Source organism: Syngnathus scovelli, chromosome 3 (genome assembly GCF_024217435.2).
Source record: "Syngnathus scovelli strain Florida chromosome 3, RoL_Ssco_1.2, whole genome shotgun sequence".
Classification (NCBI taxonomy): Eukaryota; Metazoa; Chordata; class Actinopteri; order Syngnathiformes; family Syngnathidae; genus Syngnathus; species Syngnathus scovelli.
This window is the reverse complement of record NC_090849.1, coordinates 9,726,663-9,753,206: the sequence shown is the minus strand read 5'-3', so window position 1 is coordinate 9,753,206 and position 26,544 is coordinate 9,726,663. Positions and strand designations below refer to the sequence as shown.

Sequence of the window (26,544 nt, the reverse complement as noted above, 5' to 3'; positions counted from 1 at the left end):
TTGGCAAAAAATATATATATTAATGAAGAATGAATGAATGTCATTTCGGTCTTTCATCGAGCCAGTAAGTGATTATACGTAAAATGGCTTGCACCCACGGGATTTCATTTAAAAATAGGAAATATGCATTATATGTCCGATGCGCTTAGTTTTATTTTATTTTTGTGTGCGGGGTGTGTGTTGATGTATGTCAAGTTGTGATTAATGTTGACCAAAAAAGTGTATATCGCGCAGAGACAATTTTTATTAACAGTTTACCTTTTGAAATGTCTTACATTCCGTCATAGAATGCGGCCAATGTGCTATGTTTGAGAGAGGGAGCGAGAGAGAGAGAGAGAGAGAGAGAGAGAGAGAGAGAGAGAGAGAGAGAGAGAGAGAGAGAGAGAGAGAGAGAGAGAGAGAGAGAGAGAGTGAGAGAGAGAGAGAGAGGGAGCGAGCGAGCGAGAGAGAGAGAGAGAGAGAGAGAGAGAGAGAGGCAGACAGCGCGAGAGAGCGGGAGAGAGACAGACAGAAAGGGAGAGAGAGAGACGCACACATCAGGGGTTATAACTTTTAATGTCTTGATGCACTAAACTTCTGCTCTCAAGCTTGATATAGAAACAGTTGAGATATCATCATATTTTGAATCACAATACATTATCCTAATGTATCGCATATACTAACAGTTGTAAAACGTGGCTTTCTTTTTTTTTTAAATCTCCGATCTTAAATTTAATCCTCGAAAACAAGCAAATCTGACTCGTAGGATACAAATACACGTAAATGTCTCACATTCTTTGAATCCTCCACGGCAACTTAATGTCATATTTCATACACGCCCACAGACATGCCCTGTCCCGCTATGTTTAATATATAAAGCCAGCCATCTAGCGGCTCGAACATTCAGATGATACATATGCATGTATTCAATTAGGGGTATTACACCAGGTAGTTTGCATAAGGATTTAGGATCTTAACATCATATTTGTGCTATAAAACCTCACAATAGCCAAAATGCGAGCTTTTATGTGGAGGAGGGGGTGACAGTGGGTAGACTATTTCTGAAAAAGGCCAGGGGCAGCAACGGATTTGAAAATACCAGGAAAACTGTGAATTATTACTCTTTTCGCCGAAGAATGGACAGACAAAAATACTATATCAGCCTTATACGGTCGATGTACCTTTTTATAGGTGAACAAAAGGCAAAGCGGTGATGTAATAACTGTATATAACTGTAATAATGTAATAATTTTATCCCTATGCGTGCCGGATCAAACTTCTCCTTGAGAGCACTGATGACCAGGTCCATTCGTCCCCGCCCAATTAAGAGCGGAGAGCTAATTAGAATGAGTGGATCAGTTCCTCTCGGTGGTGTAGTCCCTGTTGCTAAACCAAGTGCTCGCTGTCTGCTCACAAATGCACAAATGACAATTAAATCAAGTCCAGGACGTGACTGTCCCCCGCCCCCTCTTGTTTTTCGTTGGTTTTGTGAGGGAAATTTTGAGGAGGGATCGAGGGGCGTCCTAATATTGAGACACTTGGTGAGTGATTGTACATTGATAATAATAATACTAATAATAATAATAATAATAATAATAATAATAATAATCTTCATCATCATAATTGGAATATTTAGAAGAATAATTTGTATAATATAAGATAATAACACAGCCCATGTGTTTTTGACTGTTTGAAAGGAAATTTTAAAATAAATGCAAACAAAGGGGGGGGGGGGGGAACTAACGAAGAATTAATCAAGTACTGCTGCTGTGAGGTTGCTGGGAGAAACTTTGCGTCATAAGGTCCCAACAGACCTGTTTTGTGCGCACAGCCCGTCTCTTATTTCGTCGCAGGATTTGAGCTCCAGTTCATGGTGTGTGTGGCGGTCCACGCATTTTAACCGAGAAGAGACGAGACGTGGTGCTCCCAGGCTTCTCGCTCGTTCAAGTAACTCGGCGTATACTTCGATGACGGCGGCCCAGCCAATGAACTCACCCGGTGCGTCATGACGCAACTAGGCCTCGTTGATAAGGAGCAGGAGTCTAAAGTAGATGTGAGAAAGAGGCTCGGCGATTTAGGGGGGCAAGAAACAAGTAGACAGCTCCTCCTCTTGTACGCACGTGTTATGCGGCCTCTCTGGCAGGAGACATAACAGCAATGTAAACAGGCAACCGTGAAGAGAGGAAAAAACAACGCTTGTCTCCGAGGGGACTGCACAATACAATATATATATATATTTTATATATTTTATTTTTTAATGTCATCTACACATAGCTTGCCATAACATCCGGACTGTTGAACCTAAAGAAGAGGGAGCTGCGCCCACATTGTCAAATCCTTTGGATTATTTTTTGTTTTTGTTCTATTTTTTATTTTTTTATTTTTATTTTTTAATTGGGAGATGCAGGGGGTCTCCGCTGCTTCCCTTCAAACTGCACAGAGTGAAGGGGAGGAATTTTAAGACTCGAATTCTGAAATCTCACTCCCTGGTTTAGTGGACAAGACATCGGAACCAAGAGCAACATAGCCCGGTCGTTTGGTACGTTTTATTTATGGCAGAAATGTTCGCAATATCAGTTAGTCATAGAAAAAATGTGGATCACTACGGAGACAAAATTCATAAACGTCACTGTTAATTGCGAATGAATAATCTGAATCAGAATGAATGATATCCAGAAAAGAGTTTCCATTGGCGGATCATAAGTAGTAAGGAGAACACGTGTCAAATTTTCCCTCTTTTTTTTCCTCCCTGATCTGGATTTTTAACTTGTCGTGTCAACAAGGAAAAGCCTGAAAAAATAAAAGACACAATCGCAAGTGGCTTTTTCTTCTGATGGACATCTTGGCTTTTAGATCCGAAGAGAATAGTTTTAGTATTCTCCCATCGGCGGCAACAATGCTTTTCCATGGCCTCCCCGGAGGCGACGTGCACGGCGTGGTGGAAGAAATGGACCGGAGAGGAAAGAGCGAGTCAGCGGCCATCAGCTCAGCTATCGATATGGGCGAGTCGGAGACGGTATGAGCAATTTCTTTCATTTTTGGGGTTGTTTATTGCACACTGCATAGCGGCTTCTGAGATTTCAGTGAAGAAACTTCAATCTTCATCAAATAGTTGATGTTGCAGTGCTTTCGTGGATGCAAAGGCAGCAAACTTCCACCACGGACTTCGACATCGAAAACGATCTAAAAAAAATATTTACTCGCATAAAGTCACAAATACGCATTACAACTATAATAATAATAATAATAATAATAATAATAATAATAATAATAATAATAATAATAATAATAATAATAATATATATCGATCAAATAAATAAATCAAATATCAAAAAATGGAAAGCTGCATGTGTGGATTTTCCTATGAGAAACATTCATGAACAAAATAGAAACGAACACTAACGTAATTTGTATACCTGTATTTTTTTGGGAAATTCTGAAATACATAACTTACATCGACAATAATATTTGTTGCATGATAGTCCCTCTATAAAACAACTTAATGTCACATATAAATTGAACTATACATCCGATTTCCGAATGATATATAGATGTGAGATGTGCTGTTTTGGGGGACAAGTAATTTGTTCCATACAAATAGTAATAAATATTATAATAATTATCATCAATATAATGATAACAATGAAGTAAATATTGACTGCAATCATGAATTATGATTCTGTTTTTTTAATGGATGTCTGGCAGGTTTAATTATTGTGATTTTATATGAGAGCGTTACATTTTTGAATCTGTACTCTTTAAAAATCAAGACTTTTTTAAGAATTCATAATTGTGAAGAACTAGTTAGTGTTTGAATCAAAATTCGAACGACGTCTACTGTTTTTGGTCCATGCTTAACGAGATGTTGCAAACACACCAAGTGTCTGACGTGCTGACTGCGTCCTCGTGCGTGTTCCCCGCTGACAACAGGCCATGCCGTGCCTGACAACAGAGCGCGTGGCCCTGTGCGCAGGCTGCGGAAGGAAGATCGCGGACCGCTACTACCTGCTGGCTGTCGACAAGCAGTGGCATATGCGCTGCCTCAAGTGTTGCGAGTGCAAACTCAACCTGGAGTCGGAACTCACCTGCTTCAGCAAGGACGGCAGCATCTACTGTAAGGAGGACTATTACAGGTAGGAAGGCCCTGCAGCCACGCTGCACCCACAAGACCCCTCATGCTGTTCGTCTTGCCAAAAAAAAAAAAAAAAAAAAACATTTAAATTATTTTGTCTTACAGAACAACCACAACATTTTAGTTGTTTGGTTGAAAAACGATCCAATTGGGCCGAATTGCCCCAGTAGTGGGTCTGTCCAATTTGTGTCTAAAATTAGGTCAAAGTACAAGCACGAGTGAAATATCTATTTCTTAAAGTGTTTCTGCTGTTGTTTATATGAATGAACATTTTGGGAGCCATTATTGTGTGCCGTTTAGTCTGAAACACACTGCAGGGAAACAAATGGTAATACGCTTCAAAATACAAAATGAAAGAAAGTTGAAACTTGATCAATTACTGTGTTCTGGCTTACCTTGACTGCCCACCTTTTCGCAGTCCCGTAGGTTAATATTTTCACATTGAGGTAAAAGAAAGAAAGAAAGAAAGAAAGAAAGAAAGAAAGAAAGACAGAAAGAAAGAAAGAAAGAAAGAAAGAAAGAAAGAAAGAAAGAAAGTTTTATTCACTCGAATATTTTCTTATTGTTTGCAAAACCGCTCCTATATATATTTGCCTCAAGCTGTAGTAATTAAAAATTTGCGTGTTAAAGAAAAAAACTTTCGCCTGTTGGCTGCATGACCGCACCACAGTGGCATGTCGTGTAAAAGCGGTAGCCCCCTGAGCTCGATTGTATGCGTTTCCAGCCGCTGATGGGGTTCTGTGTCGCCCGCAGAAGATTTTCGGTGCAGAGATGCGCTCGTTGTCATCTCGGCATCTCTGCCTCGGAGATGGTGATGCGCGCCCGGGATCTAGTCTACCACCTCAACTGCTTCACATGCACTACCTGCAGCAAGATGCTCACCACCGGGGACCACTTTGGCATGAAGGACAGTCTGGTGTACTGTCGGCTGCACTTCGAGACTCTCATCCAGGGAGACTATCAGACACATTTTAATCACGCGGATGTGGTGCCACATAAGAGCCTGGGCCCGGCCAACACGCTCGGACTATCCTACTTCAACGGAGTGGGGACAGTGCAGAAAGGCCGGCCCAGGAAAAGGAAGAGCCCTGGACCCGGAGCAGAACTGGCAGCATATAACGCAGGTAAGAAGGACACGCGAAGAGCTTTGATAAGTAAAAAATAAAATTAAAATAAAGAGCAAAAAACGAATAGGGAACAGCAGGTTATTTAACTTGTAAGTAAAATAAAAAGTAAAATCTGAAAACTCAACAACATTTATTATAGTTTTATTTATTTACCTTTTTATTTCCAATGATATGCAAATGAAAGTCAAGGCAAAGTAGGTTATTACGCTTCGAGCTATTACGTGACCAGCTAATATCAATCGACTTTTTTATGAGTTGGAATGGGGGAGTGCAGTAGCCTATCTCTTAGTGTTTGTCAAATTTATATCAGCAGCTCCTTCACAATGGCGTGTTTGAGAGGGCGTGTCTTATTTTGTGGACAATATAGTTTCCATAAAGTTACGTTCAGCCCTTTACGGTGTGGTACTTGCCCTAGTTGTTCTCGAGCTCAGACATCGTCTGCCTTCATACTAACGACGTTTTGATTTTGAAGTCGCATTATGGACGTCAGTAATAAACTGTCCAAACAAAGCAAAGTAATATTTTCGCTACACGCACAATCGAGAACCATATTACAAAATAAATTAGTCGCCCAATGCATTATGAGTACACATTTCTGGAAACACGCACAATTTCACCATTATTTGGTATTTTAAAGACAGAACCAACTCCACACTAACAGAGTTAATGCTTAGCCTAACAACCTAACAAGACAGGAATATGTATGATTTAAAGTTAGCATTAGTTTATCGTCCTCCATGGGATTAGAAGGGGAACTTTTTGATGTTGCGCCAGCATTCAACTTTTCCACTTGTCTGGCTCCATAGACATCTGCAGACCCCCCAACACACACACACACACACACACACACACACACACACACACACACACACACACACACACGCACGCACGCACGCACGCACGCACGCACGCACGCACACACACACGCACGCACACACACACACACACACACGTACACACGGGAACGCACGCACACACACGCGCGCGCACGCATACGCAGGCTTTTTGCACTGGGACGTGGCCAATGTTGTTCATTGTGCTTTCTCATTGTTATTCATCAGTTTCATAGAGCACTATTTGCTTGAGGGATTCCAAGTTAAAGCTCTGATGATGTAGAGGTACATCCGCCTGATTTGTGGGTGAACAGCGTGGGATCGATTGCTGGCTGTTCATTGTTCGTCTCTGGATGTGCCCTGCGACTGGCTGGCGACCAGTTTAGGGTCTAGTTTACCTTTCGCCCGATTTCGGCTGGGATAGACTCCAGCACCACCAGCAACCCTGACCAGGACAATCTGTGTTGATAATGGATGGCTGGATAAAGGTTATTATTGCCACGGTTTTGTCATATACCGTTTATAATACAATATACGCGCACACAGTTTAATCAACTTTATACATGAGAAGTGCGCGGGCGTGTCCGTGCGTTTGCGGCGTGTTCTTGGAAAAAAAAATGTTTATTGGAAAAAAAAAAAAAAACAGTGATGATGTTAAAAATACTTTGTTTTTCTATCATTTTAAAAAAATCGATTATATCGATTAAATACCTACGTTGGTCATGTAGATTATTCATGCCAGAAAACATATTCTTGTCCATTTAGATAAAAAAAAAAAAAGACTCTAGAAACTATAGCAGAGATTAAAAAAACCTTCGATGAGAGTAAAGACGCAGCGCGCCCTCTTCTGCTTCGAACCAGAAACCACATCCAACTTTACCTGTATGGTAGAATATACGAGGGTTCACGTGGCGCGTGTGCATTAACTTCTGAACACACTCGATGAGACTCGCAGAAGCAAGCGACCATCAGACACACTCTTAGATTGCTTTCGGTTAAAAATACTGCAGCATATGTTTTTTGTAAAAGGCAGCATTTGTTCTGCGTGGTGTTTATGCACTAATTAAGAGACGTGTTGTTTTGACGCTTTTCACTCACTTGATATTCATCATTTGCAGCGTTAAGATATTGAACACGAACTGTTATGCACGCAGCAACACTTTGGCCAGTGCCAAGAAATTTGCAGACTGGGACAAATATGAGCGAGTGTGTACTAAAGCTTGGCTAGCACTTCTTCCTGGTTAAGACAGAAAGAAGATGTAGAGCAACAAGGTTTAGAGGATAAGTAGCTGTAACTAACGTCACCGGCACTGTTTCAAGTGGGACCTGGTTGTTTTGGGTAATTAAAAATACTGTGATTCAAAACATTTCTAAATGACATATTTCCCATGCTCATCTTGTTTACATAAATACTGCACATACATTCTAGTATTTGGTTATTGGATTTATGTGCCAAGCTTGAGAGGATGTTGATGAATTAATGCCACAAAATAGAACACTGTTTGATGGGAGTAAGTGTGTTGTTACTACTGGCACATTAAAGCCATAAGATGCCAGGAGATGCTGGGAATGAATGCAACAAATATAAATAAAAATGACAACAATTAATGACCAGATCACTCTTCCCACTGTGTAGTCATCTATTTTTCTTGTTCCCTGCTGGCCTGCAGCGTTGAGCTGCAATGAGAATGACAGCGAGTCTATGGACAGGGATTCCCAGTATAGCTCCAGTCAGAAGACCAAGCGCATGAGGACATCCTTCAAACACCACCAGTTGAGAACCATGAAGTCCTACTTTGCCATCAACCATAACCCAGACGCCAAGGACCTCAAGCAGCTCGCCCAGAAGACAGGCCTCACTAAGCGGGTCTTACAGGTACACATTACAATAAATTAAGTTAGGTCCAAATGTGTTTCGGACAGGCTGTTTTTTTAATATCGCCTTTATACACTGCCACATATTCAGATGTCTTAAACCAAGCAAACGGAGAATACTTTTCACTTACTGAAGCCAAAAGTAAGTGTTGCATGACAAAAACCAAATACATTATGCAATAAGTTGTCTGCTGTAAAACATCTTCAACGTGATCTCCATTGCTTCCAGTCTTTGGGCTGCCAATAATTTTCAGCCAAATACGACAGATAATGGTTAAATTTACACTTAGCTTTATTGCACAAATGGTAAATTTCAATTTTTTTGTGAAAGCTCTTAAATTAAAAGTGTTAGTCTTGACTTTCATTATGTCTCAATCTTTCTGTTTTTGTTGGTGTTTAAAAGCAAAGTCAGAGAAACGCATTATGTAACAAATTATAAACACTGATGGGCCAAATTGTAGAACAGCACTCTAAATAAACTCTTAATATTTTGTCCTGAAAAGAAGCACAACTGGCTCAACATCTCTTTTGCATTGCATTTACTAATCATGTGGTGAAAACCGCACTCTGAGCAAATAATGATGCAAAAAAATATTTAGTTTGTTCTATTTAAATTGCACAACGTTGAAGCATAAATGACAATTTTCTGAAAGGGGAAGCATGAAATATATCAAGGGAATAAGTGATATGATGAGGAATGAGGGATGAAAACCAAAACCTGTTTAATGTCACAGAAGAGGGATTACAACAGAATTCCACAGGCAAGCGGTAAAATCATCACGGGGATGAGACAATTTGACAATTCATTCTACTGTTTTAATTAACGCTTGCAGAAAACAAAGCAGTCGTTTTGCTTTGATGCTTTCAAGTTTTCACGCCTGCTATTCCAGCTGATGTGCTTCTCCCCCTGCTCGTTTCCCATGGCTGCATGCATGATTCCATCACTTGCTCTCAGTGGCAAAGAGGCTGTTGCCAAGTCTGCTGCTGAATAACCGGAAAATGATGAATTTGATACGACAAAAATGAGAAAAAAGAAGGAAAATGGTCAATTCAAATTTAATCGTTTCATTTCATTTGAAAGATTATAATTGTATAGTGTATGTAATTTTTAAGTTTTATATTAACTGGCAACTTGCCAACTGTGAATAAATGGGTGTGAATGTTGCGGACCAAGTATTTACACAAATTATTGCAAGCGTCTTTGATGTGACTTACATTTTGCAACAATACCTCAACATTCAAATGCAACTTCTGAAGGATGTGCAATTTGCATTTGAATTTATTAACATCTTTCCTGTCTTATTTGTGCTGCATTATAGACCTTACATCCCTATTTTATTTACCTTGATGTCTGAAAATAATAGGCTTTGTTGAGACAATTATTTTTCTTCTTATGATGTGAAGTGGATACCGTTTATAGCTGCGATTGACTGGCGATCAGTCAAGGGTGTAACATGACTTGTCCCAAATTCAACTGGGATAGGCACAACCTGACCCAAAGGAGGGCAAACAGCGTAAAACATAATGATAATGGAATGATAAATGTACTTTTGTTTGCTTGGTCTGTGAATTTAAGTTAACACACACAGGGTTGAACATGCTTTACATCCATAATGGCAGGATTTGTCGAAGAAGATGAAGACACATGATAGATTTTTCAACTAGAATCATCAGTGAAATTATTTCACCAATAATTTCAATTTAATCGAATTCCGCTCTTTGTTATAAAAAATAAAGGAGTGTTGGTAATAGTTGTAGAGCTTTTAAACTGTGTAGAGTAGCAGTCTGTGGCTATTTGAGAATGAGACCGACGGCCCTTTTCACAAATGATTATTGCTGTGTCTTTATCCAATCCAGCGCGATTCAAGAGTTTCAATTTAGTGTATCAAAACTTTTAACCAGTCGAGTTGCTGTGGAGGAATTACAAAGTGCTGCATAATATAGCAACGCTGCAGGTTACAGAATGGCATTTTTTTAATTTCATTTCATGTTTATTTGTGTAGGGACATATTTTGCAACATAGACAACTAAAAAACAAGCATAAACGTACAGCCTCACAGCGTTTATAGCTAATGCTAATATCCAATGTCCGTCCCCTTCAACTTAATATAGTGTAATTGCGTGATGTCATCTATCACTACTGTCTTTTACTCTTGGGTAAAGTAAGCCACCTTGTATTCTAGGGCAACATTCTCGTTTTCGTCACGACTAACTTTGTATGGGTGAAAAGTGAAAAGTGTTTCTCCTGCAGTTACATTGCCCGATGGTGTCAGGTGTGCAATCACATGCCATTGGTCAATTGTGACTGTGTGGAAGCACGAGTTCATGTTTGTGTTGCAAATGAGGCCTAGCGTATATTGAGAGTATATATTGAGACTTGAACAATGTTGAGCTGCTGAAAAGCTATCATAGAAGACTTGAACAATGTTGAGCTGCTCAAAAGTTTCATACTTGCTAAATGTGTGCATGTTTATTTTGTCATGAAAATGTTTCCAAGATTTTGCGGATATGGGTGCTATGTGCATTGACTGGTTGAATGGGTTTGCGTTTTGAAAATGAAGGCACTTTCACACTTGAATAGACAGTCTGGCGCTTTATTTCTTAGCCTCCGCTGTATAGGGTTTTCATTCATCTTTGTCTTGCATAGGGAGGCACACACTATTACAAAGCACACTGAGAAAGACACTCATTTCTTAATTTGAAAACCCGTAATTCCTTTTTGTACAGTTGTAAGTGAAAATCAGACAGGGATTTTTTTTTTTTTTGAAAGAAAAGAGCATGAATAGAAGTGTAATTCAGCATTTTCATTTGCTACTTGCAGCTATCAAGGTTAATTATTGATTTGTTTTTGTCACATTTGCTTGCACATCCACAACTACTTAAATGTGATTGTATTGTTTTGGAAAAAGCAGCACATTGTGCACATGTTCATGCTTTACAGCTGTAACAATTGTTCTGATGATATTGAAAATATTTGTAGGTGCAGTCAGATACAATTTGTGATCCTAATTTGTAGGTGCAGTCAGATACAATTTGTGATCCTATTCGTGTGTATTTATGTATGATACTGTAAAAATATAAACATGTTGTGAACCTGTGTGAATGTGATTACTAAATACATTGGACGGTACTGCAAATGATTTTATTTAACTTTGCAGGTCTGGTTCCAGAACGCTCGAGCCAAATTCAGGAGGAACCTTCTGCGACAAGAAAGTACTGGTGCAGACAAGACCTCCGACGGCTCCACACTGCCGGGAGGCACGCCGTCAGGACCGGCCTCTGAAATCTCAAATGCTTCCATGAGCCCCTCCAGCACCCCCACCACCCTGACAGACTTGACCAACCCCACTATGCCCACAGTAACGTCTGTGCTTACCTCAGTCGCAGGCAGCATGGACGTTCACGAGTGTAGGAGCCCGTCACAGACCACACTGACTAGCCTTTTCTGATGAACGGAGCCTGATTGCAACCATCCCTTCCTCTGCTACACCCTGCTGAGTTGAAAACAAAGTTGACTCCTTTGAACATTAAGATTAGAAAAGTGAAAGTAACAGAAACAAAAAAATAGAAAAAAAGGAAAGGGTCAACATTTTCTCTGAGCCCATTTACCGACTTTGCAGACTGAGGCGGCCAAGCCTCACGGATGGAACTGTTGTTGTTATTTAGATATTGTCTTGTTGAGAACTGAGAAGACTTGATTTGCATTTTTCAATGTTTACAGAAAGTGACTAAGAAGAGAAAAAAACAGCTCAATTTTTGGAATTTTTCCAAAACAGTATTTATGTTGTTGTACAAGAGTCATTGTTAGATGAATTGTAATTTTTTTTTTCTTTGTGAAAATCTGAGATTAAACACCGGTTAAAATACCCTCGCACTGCAACGTGCCTGTATTCTATTTCGTGTAAGTGATGTGCAAGATCAGACATGAATGGTTTGTCTCAGGAGAGAAAATGACCTTCATGGCTTATGTGTATGGGTGACTGTGTTTATTGCTAGTGATTACGTGTGTTTTTGTTTCGGCACTGCTTTACAGGAGGCCACATCTTGCGATGCTTTAACTTAAATTGTTTATGCTTGAGTAGAGATGTGAAAATACAATTAAAATATTTTTCCTACCCTGCTGCAATTAGATCTTTAACCAAATCCCAAAGTTGCCTTCACATGAGGACATATGAAACTCAACAACATCATGGCAATGAAACCCTCACTATAATATCACTGTCAGAAATTTGAAGAGCTTTTGATGTGAATGTAAACTTAATTTAAATTTCAAGGTGAATGTCAGACCGAGAATGAAATTATTAAAACTGCTCAATGGAATTAGTTAGTTCTTGAATGAAAATGATGAGTTGAAATAATTTTGATACATGGGATCTCTGAAGTATTTTTTTATCTATTTCTGGGCAGCAAAAGTGTTTTGGCTAGTTAATTACTGAGCTCACAATTGTCACAAATACTCCAGCGTCTTGATTTAAAACTATCCAAATCCAAACAAAACTGACAACATCACTTAGAAAATCTGTCTTCACATCTCCATAGTGAGATCAAATGTACCCATCTGAACAATTTGGGAGGCAAATTATTCTGTGTATTTAACACATGACTAAATAAAACACAAAGATTGTCAGATTGTACACCATTTTGAAATATGTAGAGCCAAGTAAACTTACAGACTAAAAGATTTACAGTAAACTATGTCTGTGCAATTCACAGTAAACTGCAACTTGCCAGTAAAAGCACTCCTTTTCTGAACCGATTCTAAGTACCTCCCAGTTTCTTGTGCCAGACTGAATCATACAAAAGAATATTTAGGTGCAACAAAAGGATTAGGAAATCACATTAATGTAATAACATCACATTCATGAATCACATATTAGATATGAATGATCTTGTGGACAAAAAACAAAACAAAGGCAAGCTACTTTTCATTTAAAGATAATTGCTTCTTAAAATAGAAAAAAAGTGTTTATTGGGGCATTTGTGCCAAAGCTGAGTCGCTAAAGTGGTTGACAGCCCACCATAAAAGGAAATCATTAAAGAAAAGGGGGTGTTGTTCATAGCCAGTCTCTCACTGGAAATGAAAAGTGTCTCAGGGCACCAACAACAGAGATTTTAGGTATTGTATTTGGTGGAACATTCCCCATTAAAAATATTGCTTTTAAACTGGTTCAGCTAAATGGTTTAACAAAGAACTTGTGTGTAGTGGAGGGATGTAATATTTTTTTCACAGTTAAACATCCAGCTATCCATTTGCTATACAGCTTGTCCTCATTAGGGCTCCGGGAAACTCGGGCCTATCCCAGCTTGCAACATGCTTGAGCCGTGGTAAACCCATGACTGATCACCAGTCAATCGTAGAGTACATACTGTATAGAGAAATAACTATCATGCATGCCAGTAGTAAGTTTTGAGTGCCGAATAAAGTTAAGAAAAATGTTTTGGAGATGCAGGAGAAAAATAATTTCATGCATAAACCTAAACAAGCAGAGCAAGCAAGCAATATGCCATTTTCAGAGCATTCCAATATTTGAATTTGTATTTCCTGACTGTGACTGTGTCCGCCATGTCAGTGATATAAAAGATAAATTGAAAAAATACTTTATCGGCCTTCAAAATGTAAAATAAGTGTGTATAACAATATGTATGAATCTATTCATCCATTTTCAACACCGCTTATCCTGTACAGGGTGACAGGTTGCTATCCCAGCTGACTTCGGGGAAAAGGTGGCCTACACCCTCAGCTGGTTGCAGGGCACAAACAATCATCCACACCGACATCCACAACATCACTGAGTGGGAGTCAATACCACGCTGCCCACGCACGTCAGGCGAGAGTAGCCCTACGCCCATCAACAACTTGCTATAAGAATCTAAATGATGCTATAAGCCTCCAAACAATTTCTAGTTATCCTGTTGTAAAGCATTTCGGGTCCCAGTTGGCTGTTGTAAAGGGCTATATACCGTAATTTCCGGACTATAAGCCGCGACTTTTTTCCATAATTTTGGACCCTGCGGCTTATAGTCAGGTGCGGCTTATATAAGATTTTTTTTCGTGATTTTTGTGATGACTTGATCACTTTTACTCTTAACACTCGTTTTCAAATCAGACGAGTAAAAACTGGTCAAATATAAAAAAAAAAAAAAGAAGATATTATTAAGAGTGAATTCTAGTAATGACACACGAATTTGATGCACAATTTGTCTTCGCGGGCCACATAGAATGATGTGGCGGGCCGTATCTGGCCCTCGGGCCTTGAGTTTGACACCTGTGCTCTAAACCCTTTCTCTTACTCTGCCATATCACTCAGAGATTACACAAAGCAGTGGCGCTGTTTGGACCATCTGCATTGTATTAAAACCCAATCAATCAGCATTTAAATTCAATTGTTCTGACATTTTACTCACCAAAAACAAGTTGTAATGAATGTGAACTTTTAATGCATTTTATTCAGAAGGTTACCTTGAACTTTAAACGGCGGTGCGGCGTACTTATGGATTTTTACGGCCTCCGGTCTCCAGGGGACGCTCTAGCAGGAAGCAAGAGCGAGACAGGCGAAGAAGAGATAATGCGCCAAAGAAGACGCGCTAGTTTGTGTTTACATTTCGCGCATCACGCAGAACGCGATCAAGTCGGACATTACTGAAAGGAAGCCTTTATACACAAACCGTCATCATGGGGGACAAAAGAAATGCATATGATGCCGCTTTTAAGCCAAAGGCAGTCGATGTTGATGGCATTATCTTGTGTCTACTCTGGAGCATACTTATGGATTTTTACGGCCTCCGGTCTCCAGGGGGCGCTCTAGCAGGAAGCAAGAGCGAGACAGACGAAGAAGAGATAATACGCCGAAGAAGACGTGATCGTCTCGCACATCATGCACACACCCGCATTCACACAAAGACAGGAAGCTTTTATACACAAACCGTCATTATGGGGGACAAAAGAAATACATACGATGCCGCTTTTAAGCTATACGTGTCGCTCGCTAGTTTAATGTAATTTAGCGCTTCGTGCATGAATAAGATTAGCATGAACAGACCCTCTTCACACTCGAAGAAATGCATAAAACCGACGATGAAAGAGAGACTGAGAAAGTGTGAGGCGAAGGATATCTAACGCTATTCCAATCGGACACTAAGGAGGAAGACTTCGATGGTTTCAGTGCACAGGAGGAAGATTAAGACGGCTCTTTTTTTACTTTTACTGGTATGTTTTTTTTTTAACCAGCCCTGTTAGTGCTGTGCTACCGTGTTGCTGCTGTGTTGCTGCTGTGTTACCGCCGCGTCTCAGTGACTTTGCTGTGTTACTTCTGTGTTGCTGCGGTATTACTGCCGCATCACAGGCAGTGTTTGGAAAGAAATGTTAAGGTATGTTATTAAAGCTTTAAAAAAAACTTTCTGTGTCCAGTCTTTCTTTGCTAATAACTCGCGTGCACACTTCCGCGTTGCTGCGGTACTACTGCTGCGTCAAAGGCAATGTTTAGAAAGACATGTTCAAGTATGTTATTAAAACGTTAAAAAAGCTTTCTATGTACTGTCTTTCTTTGTAAAAAACTCGTGTGCACGTGCTGTTTATAGTCCGGTGCGGCTTATGTAAGAAAAAAAGCTGAAATATCCCCGAATTTTAGCTGGTGCGGTTTATAATCCGGTGCGGTTTATAGTCCGGCAATTACGGTAAATAAAATCTGATGAAGTGATTGATAACTGGAGCCATCAATAGTATGATACTCTCGGACAGCATAAAATCCATCCATCCATCCATCCATCCATCCATCCATCCATCCATCCATCCATCCATCCATCCATCCATCCATCCATCCATCCATCCATCCATCCATCCATCCATCCATCCATCCATCCATCCATCCATCCATCCATCCAGCCATCCATCCATCCATCCATCAATTTTCTATACCGCTTGTCCCCACGGGCAGTAGGCAAGGCGCCTATCCCAGCCGTTATTGGGCAGTAGGACACCCTGAACCGGTTGCCAGCCAATCGCAGGGCACACAGAGACAAAAAAAACATTCGCACTCGCACTCACACCTTGGGACAATTTGGAGTGCTCATTCAGCCTACCAAGCATGTTTTTGGGATGTGGGAGGAAACCGGAGTGCCCGGAGAAAACCCACGCGGGCCCGGGGAGAACATGCAAACTCCACACAGGGAGGGCCGGAGGTGGAATCGAACCCGCACCCTCCTAACTGTGAGGCGGACCTGCTACCCAGCAAAATCCATCATATCCAACAAACCAGATACCTAGACATCTTGGCCAAGATTGACTGAAAAGACAAGGGAAACCATGACACATACAAAACATAATTGTAGCTATAAAATCCACTACTAGGCTGCCTGCTTATGTTCAGATGGGATCAGGATTAGATCCTTTACAATAAAGTAAGATGCACATTGTAATAACAAGGAACTGTGAAGTGAGTGACTCAAGAGACTTTAAAAGGTTTAATTTTACCTATAGGTAAAAATCATTTATTATTTCCATGTGTCTAACTAGATTAGTTATCCTGTTTCATTGGAAAAAAGACAGCCAACAGGAGAATGTTATCTGACTGAAACGTAATATTATCGGTCATTATGTGACATGATAGAAAACTTCAATGACTGTTTATGTGCCCCTACAGACAGCTTGGCTTCATCTGTCAATGAGTGTGAATGGCTGTCTGTCTCTGTATTTGCTCTGTGATTGAGTGGCAACCAGTCCAGGATGGCATCTGCCCTTCATATGAAGTCAGCTGGCAATCTGGCACTGAGACTCAGCTATTCACGACATCACTACAAAGGATAGGATGGATTGTTTTCAGCCACTATTATCCCAACATGACATATTTTGTTCTCCATCGTGTCCCTTCTTTGCTATTATTTGATCATACAGCACTAATCAATCAATAATAATGAAAAGAAAAGGAACTGCAAAAAATATTAAAATAAAGTGTTCAACCCATTACCCCAATATTAGCCGAATTACATTGGCTCCCGGTCCATTTAAGATGTGACTTCAAGGTTCTTCTACTAACCTATAAAGCACTGCATGGCTTAGCGCCTTCATATCTCGTCGACCTAGTCGTTCCTTATGTTCCGTCTCGTAACCTTCGTTCGCAAAACGCTAGTCTTTTAGTTATACCGAGGGCCAAGAAAATGTCTGCAGGGTCTAGAGCATTCTCTATTCGGGCTCCAGAGCTTTGGAATGCCCTACCAATGGATATTAGAACTACTACCTCAGTAGAAACATTTAAGACACGTTTAAAGACACATTTCTATGAGATGGCCTTTAACTAACTTGTGATGGCCGATTTGGCCGGAGTTTGTTCTGTTCTCTCTGCCCACCTCCTCCCCGGCTGGGGAGGGGGTTAGGTGGCTCAAAAGCGGATAGCGGCTGGCTGGATTCTCGGGGACCAGTTCGGGATGGGGGAGCTGCGGCTCGGCCCCCTTGAGGACACTGCCAGGACAATCGAGGGCACCTCCGACATCCATTTTTTTTTTTTTCATTGATTTTCATATTATGTATTACTTGTGCACTCTCTGCATCCATTATAACCTGGTGATCCTGAAAGGGGGATCCTTCCATCTGTGGTCCCTTCTCAAGGTTTCTCATTTTCCCCTGGCAGGGGTTTTTTGAGTTTTTCCTTGCCCTTTTGGGAGCTTATGATCAGGGGATGCTTTGAGAATAATTGTCAATTTTGGCTATGTGAAGCCCTTTGAGACTGTCTGTGATTTAGGGCTATACAAATAAACTTTACTTGACTTGACTTGACTAACTATAATCACAAAATCTTATTCATGCATTGAACTGTTAATTACTCTTCGAAAAATCTGGATTTTTATTTCATTTCTTCTGTCAGAAGCTGAGTTGGCTTTCTGTAGACGTTATTCAACATTGAAATGACTTTTAAACTGAAAAAGAAAAAAAATCTAGAGGATGGGTGCAGGTCAGCTTCTATGAGTCACATTAAATGAGGTTTAAAAACAGTTCCCGCAACTGAAGGGCTCATGTTTTATGTGTACACAGACTATAGGCTTACTCATTCTCAGGCTTACTCATAAACTGTTGTGGGATAAAAGTGACTAAATGAAGTAACTGTTCCTTAAAACAACAGCTCCATTTCAATAATCCGTAATTTATTTCAAGAATTGCATCAGACATTAATAACACAGAATGCTCTTTTCATAATTGCATGCACTTGAGTCTCGACATGATGGGAGGCTTGAGTACATTTGCCTTGTGAAGTGGGCACCTGGAAACCAGCCCCAATTCACCATAGCTAAAATACACAGTGGGATTATTCTAAAAAATAAATTACAATATATTACAAAGGGTTTAATGCCCGTTGTTCACATATTTCTGAATGAAATACAGCTGAACCTTCATTTTACACGCTTTGATTCTACACGACTTTCTATGGTTTGGTCATGGACCCAATTTTTTTCCCAATTTAAATGAACGATATTATAGAAATTGCAGAGCGAAAAGACAAGAGGCAGTTTCTACTTTTGATACGCAACGACGTGTCGTTCTTTTTCGCTTTCCGTGTTTCTCACGCCCGTCACGCCTTGTCTAGTATCTCTTAAAGGGACTGCAGCAATAACATAAAGGTTTTACATTAATAAGCACAAACAAACCCACTGGCAGTAAGCAGAGGCAGGGTAACGACACAACAAACAGTGAATTATATAATATTCATTTTCACAGAGAATAATGACATTATTCCCCAAATGCAAACACGTGTATCTATATATAAGTACGTATTTCCTTACTGCAATTTACCAATACGCTCAGATTTTTTTCTTCCTCTTCCAAGACGTTGGCAAAATCGAGGCTAGAAATATTTAGGGTTCCCACAAATGATAATTTTGCTAGCTGTCGTAGTCATAATTAGTAGACTAATCAGATCATATTTAAATTGGAGCATAATGCACTGGCAAGCAGCTGCTCTTATACGAGCATTGGTAACTTACAGTGTGAATTCTTTCAGGTATATGCAAATGAATGAAAAGATAATAAGATCATAGTACGATCAACTTGGATCAAACTTTGTACCTAATTAGTTCTAAATGATGACGCAACAGGGTGGCTTGGTGGTGCACTGGTTAGCACGTCTTCCTGGGTGCAAATAAGTCCTGACTGGGACTTATTTAAGCAGGCAGCCACCTACAACGATTGGACGGACATAGAGGAGTATACTGACTCTGTTACCTCTTACATCACAAAGTGCATCGATGATGTGACTTGCTCAAAATCCGTCGTCACTCGCGCGAACTGGAAGCCGTGGCTGACGGGGGCTGTCCTCAGACTGTTGAGGGCCAGGGACAAGGCTTTCAGAGCGGGGGATGAGGCTGGCTTGAGGACAGCGAGGGCCGACCTGTCCCGAGGCATCAAAGAAGCGAAGAAGGCGTTCTCGTGCAAGGTCTCCACCCACTTCAAGGACAGCAAGGACGCACGTAGCCTTTGGCGGGGCATTCAGACCATCACGGACTACAAGCCCGCGCCGAGGAGCTGTGAGGGCGACGTCCGTCTGCTGAACGATCTGAACCGCTTCTTTGCTCGCTTCGACGCCCAGAACAGCACTTGCCCACTGAAGTCCACTCCCCCCCCACACGAACAGCCCCTGCGCCTCTCTGCCGACGGTGTGAGGAGGGCGCTTGCCGCTATTGACACCCGTAAGGCGGCGGGCCCCGACAACATCCCGGGTCGAGCGCTGAAGGACTGTGCTGGGGAGCTGTCGGGTGTCTTCACGGACATCTTTAACGTTTCCCTGCAGCAGGCCATCGTCCCCTCGTGTTTCAAGGCTGCCACCATCGTTCCTGTGCCAAAGAAACCTGCACCGTCCTGCTTCAATGACTACCGCCCTGTGGCACTGACGCCCATCATCATGAAGTGCTTTGAGCGGCTGGTCATGGAGCACATCAAGTCCGTTCTCCCCCCCACCATTGACCCTTTCCAGTTTGCGTACCGTGCCAAGCGGTCCTCTGAGGATGCCATCTGCTCTGCCCTCCACTCGGCCCTCACCCACCTGGAGAGAAAGGACTCATATGTGAGGTTGCTGTTTGTGGACTTCAGCTCTGCCTTCAACACCATTGTGCCGCAGCGACTCATCTGCAAACTCGACGAGCTGGGCCTCAGTACCTCCCTCTGCAACTGGATACTGGACTTCCTCTGTCAGAGGCCTCAGGTGGTGCGTGTTGGCGACAAAATCTCCGCCAGCATCACGCTGAGCACGGGAGCCCCCCAGGGCTGCGTGCTCAGTCCATTGCTCTTCACCCTGCTGACACATGACTGCACTGCGACCTACAGCGACAACCGCATAGTGAAGTTTGCTGACGACACGACTCTGGTGGGTCTCATCACGAAGGGCGACGAGACTCGGTACAGGTCGGAAGTTGACCTTCTGACCACGTGGTGCAGGGACAACAACCTCCTGCTGAACGTCAATAAGACCAAGGAAATGATTGTTGACTTCCGGAAGGGTCACACAACACACCTGCCGCTGATCATCGACGGTGCTGTGGTGGAGAGGGTGAGCTGCACCAAGTTCCTGGGGGTGCACATCAGTGAGGACCTCTCCTGGTCCGAAAACACCTCGTCACTGGCAAAGAAAGCTCAGCGCCGCTTGTACTTCCTGCGGAAGCTCAGGCGTGCATGTGCTCCTCAGGCAGTCCTGTCTACATTTTACCGTGGCACCATTGAGAGCGTCCTCACCAGTTGCATCGCTGTCTGGGGTGGTAACTGCACTGAACAGAACTTGAAGGCCCTGCAGCGCATAGTGAATACGGCTGGTAAGATTATTGGTGCTTCGCTACCCTCCCTGAAGGACATTTACACCTCCCATGTCGCCCGCAAGGCAACCTCGATTGCCAGAGATGTGAGTCACCCGGCTCACTCTTTGTTTGACCTTCTGCCCTCTGGGAAGAGGTACAGGAGCCTGCGCTCCCGCACCACCAGACTCGCCAACAGCTTCTTTCTCCAGGCTGTTAGGGCCCTGAACTCGCTACCCCCTTCTGCGTAGCGTGCGGCACTGTTGCGCTATTTTCGGGAATGTCTGCTGTACGCGCACTTGCTCCCTTTTTTTTTCTGCTCCTCCTATTTATTTATTTATTTATTTATTTATTTATTTATTTATTTATTTATTGTTGTGTTATTTATTCAGTATTTATTCAGCACGCTTTTGTTATACTTGTTTACTTGTTTGTCTGTTGTGAGCCATGTCTTGTCACCGTGGGATAGGGGGGAACGAAATTTCGGTTTCTTTGTGTGTCTTTGGCATGTGGAGAAATTGACAATAAAGCTGACTTTGACTTTGACTTTGACTTTTCTCACAGCTAGGAGGGTGCTGGTTCGATTCCACCTCCGACCCTTCCTGTGTGGAGTTTGCATGTTCTACCCGTACCCGCGTGGGTTTTCTCCGGGCACTCCAGTTTCCTCCCACATCACAAAAACATGCATGGCAAGCTGATTGAGCATTCCAAATTGCCCGTAGGTGTGAATACGAGGGTGGATGGTTGTTCCTGTCTGTGTGCCCTGCAATTGACTGGCAACCGGTTCAGGGTGTCCCCTGCCTACTGCCCGATAACTGCTGGGATAGGCTCCAGCACGCCCGCGACCCCCTTGGGGACAAGCAGTATAGAAAATGGATGGATGATGATGCAACAGAAACTGAAGCATGTACTGTGTCCTTGAAATTTTTGCTGTAAACATTTTAAAATAGCATTTTAAAATAAAACCAACAATTATACACTATGTTCAGTTGCACTAATACTATGAAATCATATGAGTAAATATAGAGAAATAAAGTAAAGTATTAACAAGTACTCAAATAAATATGTGTATTAGTTTTTAATTTTTCTAGTTATTTAAACTTATACAAAATGTTTTGTTTTGCTTCTCCAGTATGCATAATCGGGTACACACATTTAAATTGTGGTATGCACTGTAAATTAGTACCATAAAATACATCCATCCATTATCTGAACCGCTTATCCTAATGAGGGTCACGAACATGCTGAAGCGTGGGATAGGGTGACTTTGGGCAGTAGGCGGGGGACACCCTGAACTGGTCATCAGCCAATCCCAGGGCCCACATAGACAAAAAACATTTACACACACACTCACACATATGGAGGATTTGGAGTGGTCAATCAGTTACCATGCACGTTTTTGGAATGTGGAAGGAAACAGGAGTACCTTAAAGAAACCCATGCAGGCACGGGGAGAACACAGGAAGGCCGGAGCCGGAATTGAATCCCGCACCTCCGAATTGTGAGGTGGACGTGCTAACCAGAGCCCCACCATGCCGCCCGTTACAATACAATACGATACACTACTATATTATACCATCTATATACAATACGATACATTACAATATGATACATGATGTGACATGACACTACACTACGCCACAAAACAATAGATTACAATAAAAAGCAATACAATACAATTAACATTTAAGGAACGGTCTTTTCAGAGGGAATGACCGGCAACAGTAAAAGCTTGGTCCCTTCAGAGGCTCCACTCAGTCTTCAGCACTTCCAGGAACATCTGATTTGCAGACCTGAAGCACCAGGTGTGGAGCTCACGGAGGTAAGATGGGGTGAGGCCGTATATTAATGATTTGCTAACAAACAGAAGTATCTTAAGATGAACGCTAAAATGTACTGGGAGCCAGTGAAGGCAGGTCAGAATTGGGCTCCCTTTTATGAGCTCCGATTAGGAGGCGAACAGCAGCATTGGAGAGCCTTGAAGGAGGACTGGCTGACTCCGGAGGGAAACGAGGTATGTTTTTTAACCATTTGTCTTTGTTTCTCCAAAGAGTTAGGGGAACGGGTGAGACAAAGGTTTAAGAGGGAGATATAGGATTGGGCATTAGTCAGCTGAATAAAATGCTAAATATTATTTTTATCATTTTTCTAAGACAAAAAAGGATTTTTTTTTTTTCATTTGCCATCATATTCCTTACACAAAGATTGTTGTTGGTCACATGGTGGTCTGGTAAAGTAGTGTCTCGGCTGGCGGACACTGAAGGATGATGAGGGATGGACGAGACTACCACATTATCCTTGGCTTGTCTGAGAGATTTGTGCCATTTAATGGAGGGGGGCGGAGGTGAAAAGGGTAAAGAACTTGAATGTAATAAGTAATGAAAATGAGCTGGGTTACGATTACCATTCCCTTGGTCATTACATGGTCATTTAGGCCAGCTTTACCATCTTGCCTTTCACCCGTAGGGCCTCTCCATCTCTGGGCTACAAACTAATTAGCATGAGGAGGCTTAGCTAACACAGTTATGACTCTCCCTCTGATCACATTCACTCAATAGCCAAGGATGCATGTAGAGATGAAATTAGAGTGATTAATTAGGCTTTGACACAACGCCAAAGGTTCTCAATTTAACGCTGTCACATCAATAAAAAGGGCATCTCCTTAGCTGCATGCCGGGTGACCTAAAGGAGAATGACGTGGGGGTATTACCAACAATTAAGACCAATTAGTGGGAGCAACCCTCCAATGAAAAGATATAGACATAAATACATGGCAGAATGCAATTAAGATGTTATCTGCTGACTTGGAAAGAATTTGTCCACTTTTTTAGTTTTTCAAGTATTTTTCTAAAATCTTCAGTATTTTTATCCATTTCAGTCACTAAATTAAGACATGCCATTACAATTATCACAAATTCACATTGTTTTAACAAACATTGACCTCTTTAATTCATTCATTATCGCAACAAGGACAACAGATACTACTGGCGACACTGGCGTAGAGGTGAGCTGCCCACCAAACATAAAACAATTGTTCACAACTGTATAGTGATTAGAAAATGCCCTTCGGTTGGCAAATGCGTGCTCGCAAATATTAACTATTTAATGGATTGGCAGAAGGGCATCGGAACAGTGCTCTATCCACAATTATGTGTCTGTCGCCCATTTTCATTTGTATTTCAAAACAAATGTTATCTGTAAAACATGGGGCTGAGATTTAGCCCACTTTAACCTCACTGTCAATGTTTTTTCTGATTCTTTCCTCATCTTAAACTTCTCTTAATATGCCTTGGTGTGGCTGGTATTTGATTACTTTGGAGTAAAATCCACTGCCATGATTGCTCATTTTATTCTTGCTTAGGACTTACTGAATCTAGTCAGCAAATTGCCATTATTGCCATCATTAATATTTTTGGAAAACAAGAACAAACATTTTATTAGATGATACATTGTTATTTTTCTTTGTGTCTTTTACCTTCCGCTTGCTTATCCACCCATCTGGTTAAAGGTTTTGTTAGGATTTAATTAAAAAAAAATACTCGTGTGTTCTAATCTTTTTCCTATTTTCCAAAAACATTGAAATATTACTTAGGCAATTATGTTATGTGGTGATATGCTGGTCTCTCGTGATGATGGTCAGACGTGCATCATTTGTGCATTTGACATTCTACATTCCATTCCATACTTTATATAGTAAATACTTCAGGTCGATTGAATTTGAGTAATTTTTTATTGTTCTGAAAATAAGCATTTCATTTAAGCCCTTTTCCTTCCGAAATCAGTCAATATGATTGTCATTGAATTTCACTTGATTTGTTCCAAATACCGGACCCTCTAATTTATGTTTCTGTGTCTTGATCATGTCCCACAGCACAAAACTCAGATTCTCCAATACACTCATCTGTCCTCACCTTGACAGACAGGAAGGAGAGCTCATTTAATCCAATCCAGCTATCCCCATGTTTGCTGGAAAGACTGCCTAGAGCAACCAGAGAAGAAACACAGCTTCATTATCCTTCTTCCCAAGTGACAAATCCTCCCTGAATGGAGCAGAATGTAAAAGTTTTCCAGGGACAGGCCTGGCTCGTGCTCTATTTAGATATACAGTGAAGTGCTGTCAGGGCAGAATGTGAGGCGCACGGCTGTGCGTAGCAAGTTTGAGGATGTGAACTTTGCATGGCAGCTCATGGAGTGGATGTGGGGAGTTGCCAGGTTCTCCCCCTGAATGTCGGTGGGAATGCAGCACAGGCAGCTGTCAGCAGAGAGGTGGCATTTCCTGCTCTGACGCTGACAGAGCCTGTCTGCAGGCAGCAGGAGTACAGCCAGACTGACACGCTGTTTATTCACAGATGACGTCTGAGCCGAGGATAGGTGTCACTGGCATTTTGGTTCACCTAGCTTCCTTGGAACACTGGGTGAAGAAGTGTTTGTAGAGAACACATAAGCTGCAAATTGAAGACTTCCAGCATGTGGCCAACTACCTGGCCATGTGACAAATTAGAACACACGTGCATAGAAAAGAGAATGAAAACATATTTTCTCACATGCAGAATCTCCGGCCGCATATTGGGTAAAAATGTTGCACTTAACAAACAAAAAAATAAAAGCATTTTTTTTTAAATTCGACGCCGATGCAAACATATTTTAACTATATATTGTTTGGAATATTTGTAGGTACAAAATTAAGCAAAACATGCTGTTTTTCACGAACAGCAAACATTCTTTCTTTTTTTGCTTGATAGTTTTCTCTTACGAACATATATAAATGAAACTATCATATTTAAAGCATGATTTCTCTTTAATAGCAGCGATACATTTACCATTTGTACATGCATCACACGATTCTTTGGTCTTGACTTTAAAGATAAGTCTCTCAAAAGATTCATGGTTGTATGCACTTGTAGTATGTTTCACTTTGAAATCCATGTGTGTATGAGTTTAACATATTAATAAATATGTAGTATTTGTCTTTGTCTGGATTACTTCAATTATTGACGTCTACAAATTTTCATAAAACCCTTCGAAATCACAAGCTCTGTCTCCCCCCCACTCATGCACATATTTCTAGCTACTTTGTCTGCTTTGTGGAGTTTGTTAGAGATTTGCTCACTCCAACTTATTTTGCAAGAACCAAACAGAAGACAAGCAAGTTCTTTTAGACACCTGCAGGTGGAGAGTCCATTCGTCGCTGTCTAAACAGCGATTATCGAATGAAGTCTGAAAGGTCTCCTTCCTGCAAGGGCATATTTATTAGGAGGAACAGAGTGGGGGTATGAGTGGGCTGAATAGAAAGCCCTTGTCCTCTAGTCTAAACATCTCAGGGGATGTTTTACGATCTTGTGATAAGGAGGACAAGGTAAGGTATTTATTACCTGTTGCATTCCAACATAATCCTATGATAAAGATAACCTGGAAAACCCTAACATCTCCCTCCTGTTTTATCATATGATTATGCTACCCCAAACAACAAAGACAAGTAAGAAAAAAACACATATATATGTATAATGAAGAAAGAAGAATAGGAAAAATAAAAACAACAAACAATGATAGCAACACTTTCCAGTGAAGATGAGGCATTACCTTAATACCCCAAACTTATTGTGTAAGCAAAAAACCTGCTGGCCAGATGTTATTAGCAGGAAAATTCTTACACGGTCCCTTTGCCTTAAGGCGACCAGAATGCTATCAATAAAAACAAAAAGAAAAACAAAGAAACAGTACATCAGCGTATCCATTACTTGAGAAGCATATTTGATGGTCAAATCAACAAGTTTCCGTAATACATGCTCAACAGAACAGCATCTACGCAATCCACGTCTCATTATCATTA

At 41.3% G+C, this 26,544-nt stretch overlaps 1 protein-coding gene and 1 long non-coding RNA gene across 4 annotated transcripts; one reads left to right on the top strand and one right to left on the bottom strand.

Annotated features, from left to right (window-relative positions):
* The first annotated feature begins 1,862 nt into the window (after nt 1-1,862).
* lhx2b (LIM homeobox 2b) lies at nt 1,863-12,061 on the top strand. Of its 3 annotated transcripts, XM_049716478.2 has the most exons (6): nt 1,865-2,518; nt 2,833-2,995; nt 3,910-4,112; nt 4,865-5,235; nt 7,742-7,947; nt 11,105-12,061. In XM_049716478.2, the coding sequence occupies exons 2-6, from the start codon at nt 2,876-2,878 to the stop codon at nt 11,393-11,395; spliced, it is 1,191 nt and encodes a 396-aa protein (XP_049572435.1). In that variant the 5' UTR covers nt 1,865-2,518; nt 2,833-2,875; the 3' UTR covers nt 11,396-12,061. The 3 variants fall into 3 exon arrangements, with proteins under 3 accessions (XP_049572434.1, XP_049572435.1, XP_049572433.1); XM_049716477.2 differs by having other exon boundaries at nt 1,863-2,995; nt 4,868-5,235; XM_049716476.2 differs by having other exon boundaries at nt 1,865-2,995.
* LOC125965774 (uncharacterized) lies at nt 10,525-24,889 on the bottom strand. The gene is made up of 2 exons (XR_011086646.1): nt 24,626-24,889; nt 10,525-11,440 (listed from the first exon to the last, which is right to left on the bottom strand). It is a non-coding gene; the product is annotated as an uncharacterized lncRNA (long non-coding RNA).
* Between the last annotated feature and the right edge of the window lie 1,655 nt (nt 24,890-26,544).

What these genes read in the sequence shown, in the direction of transcription:
- lhx2b (XM_049716476.2), top strand. Translation starts at nt 2,813, where the DNA reads ATGGACATCTTGGCTTTTAGATCCGAAGAGAATAGTTTTAGTATTCTC. An exon ending in TGTAAGGAGGACTATTACAG is followed by an intron (nt 4,113 to 4,864) that starts GTAGGAAGGCCC and finishes TGTCGCCCGCAG; the next exon opens with AAGATTTTCGGTGCAGAGAT. An exon ending in ACTGGCAGCATATAACGCAG is followed by an intron (nt 5,236 to 7,741) that starts GTAAGAAGGACA and finishes GCTGGCCTGCAG; the next exon opens with CGTTGAGCTGCAATGAGAAT.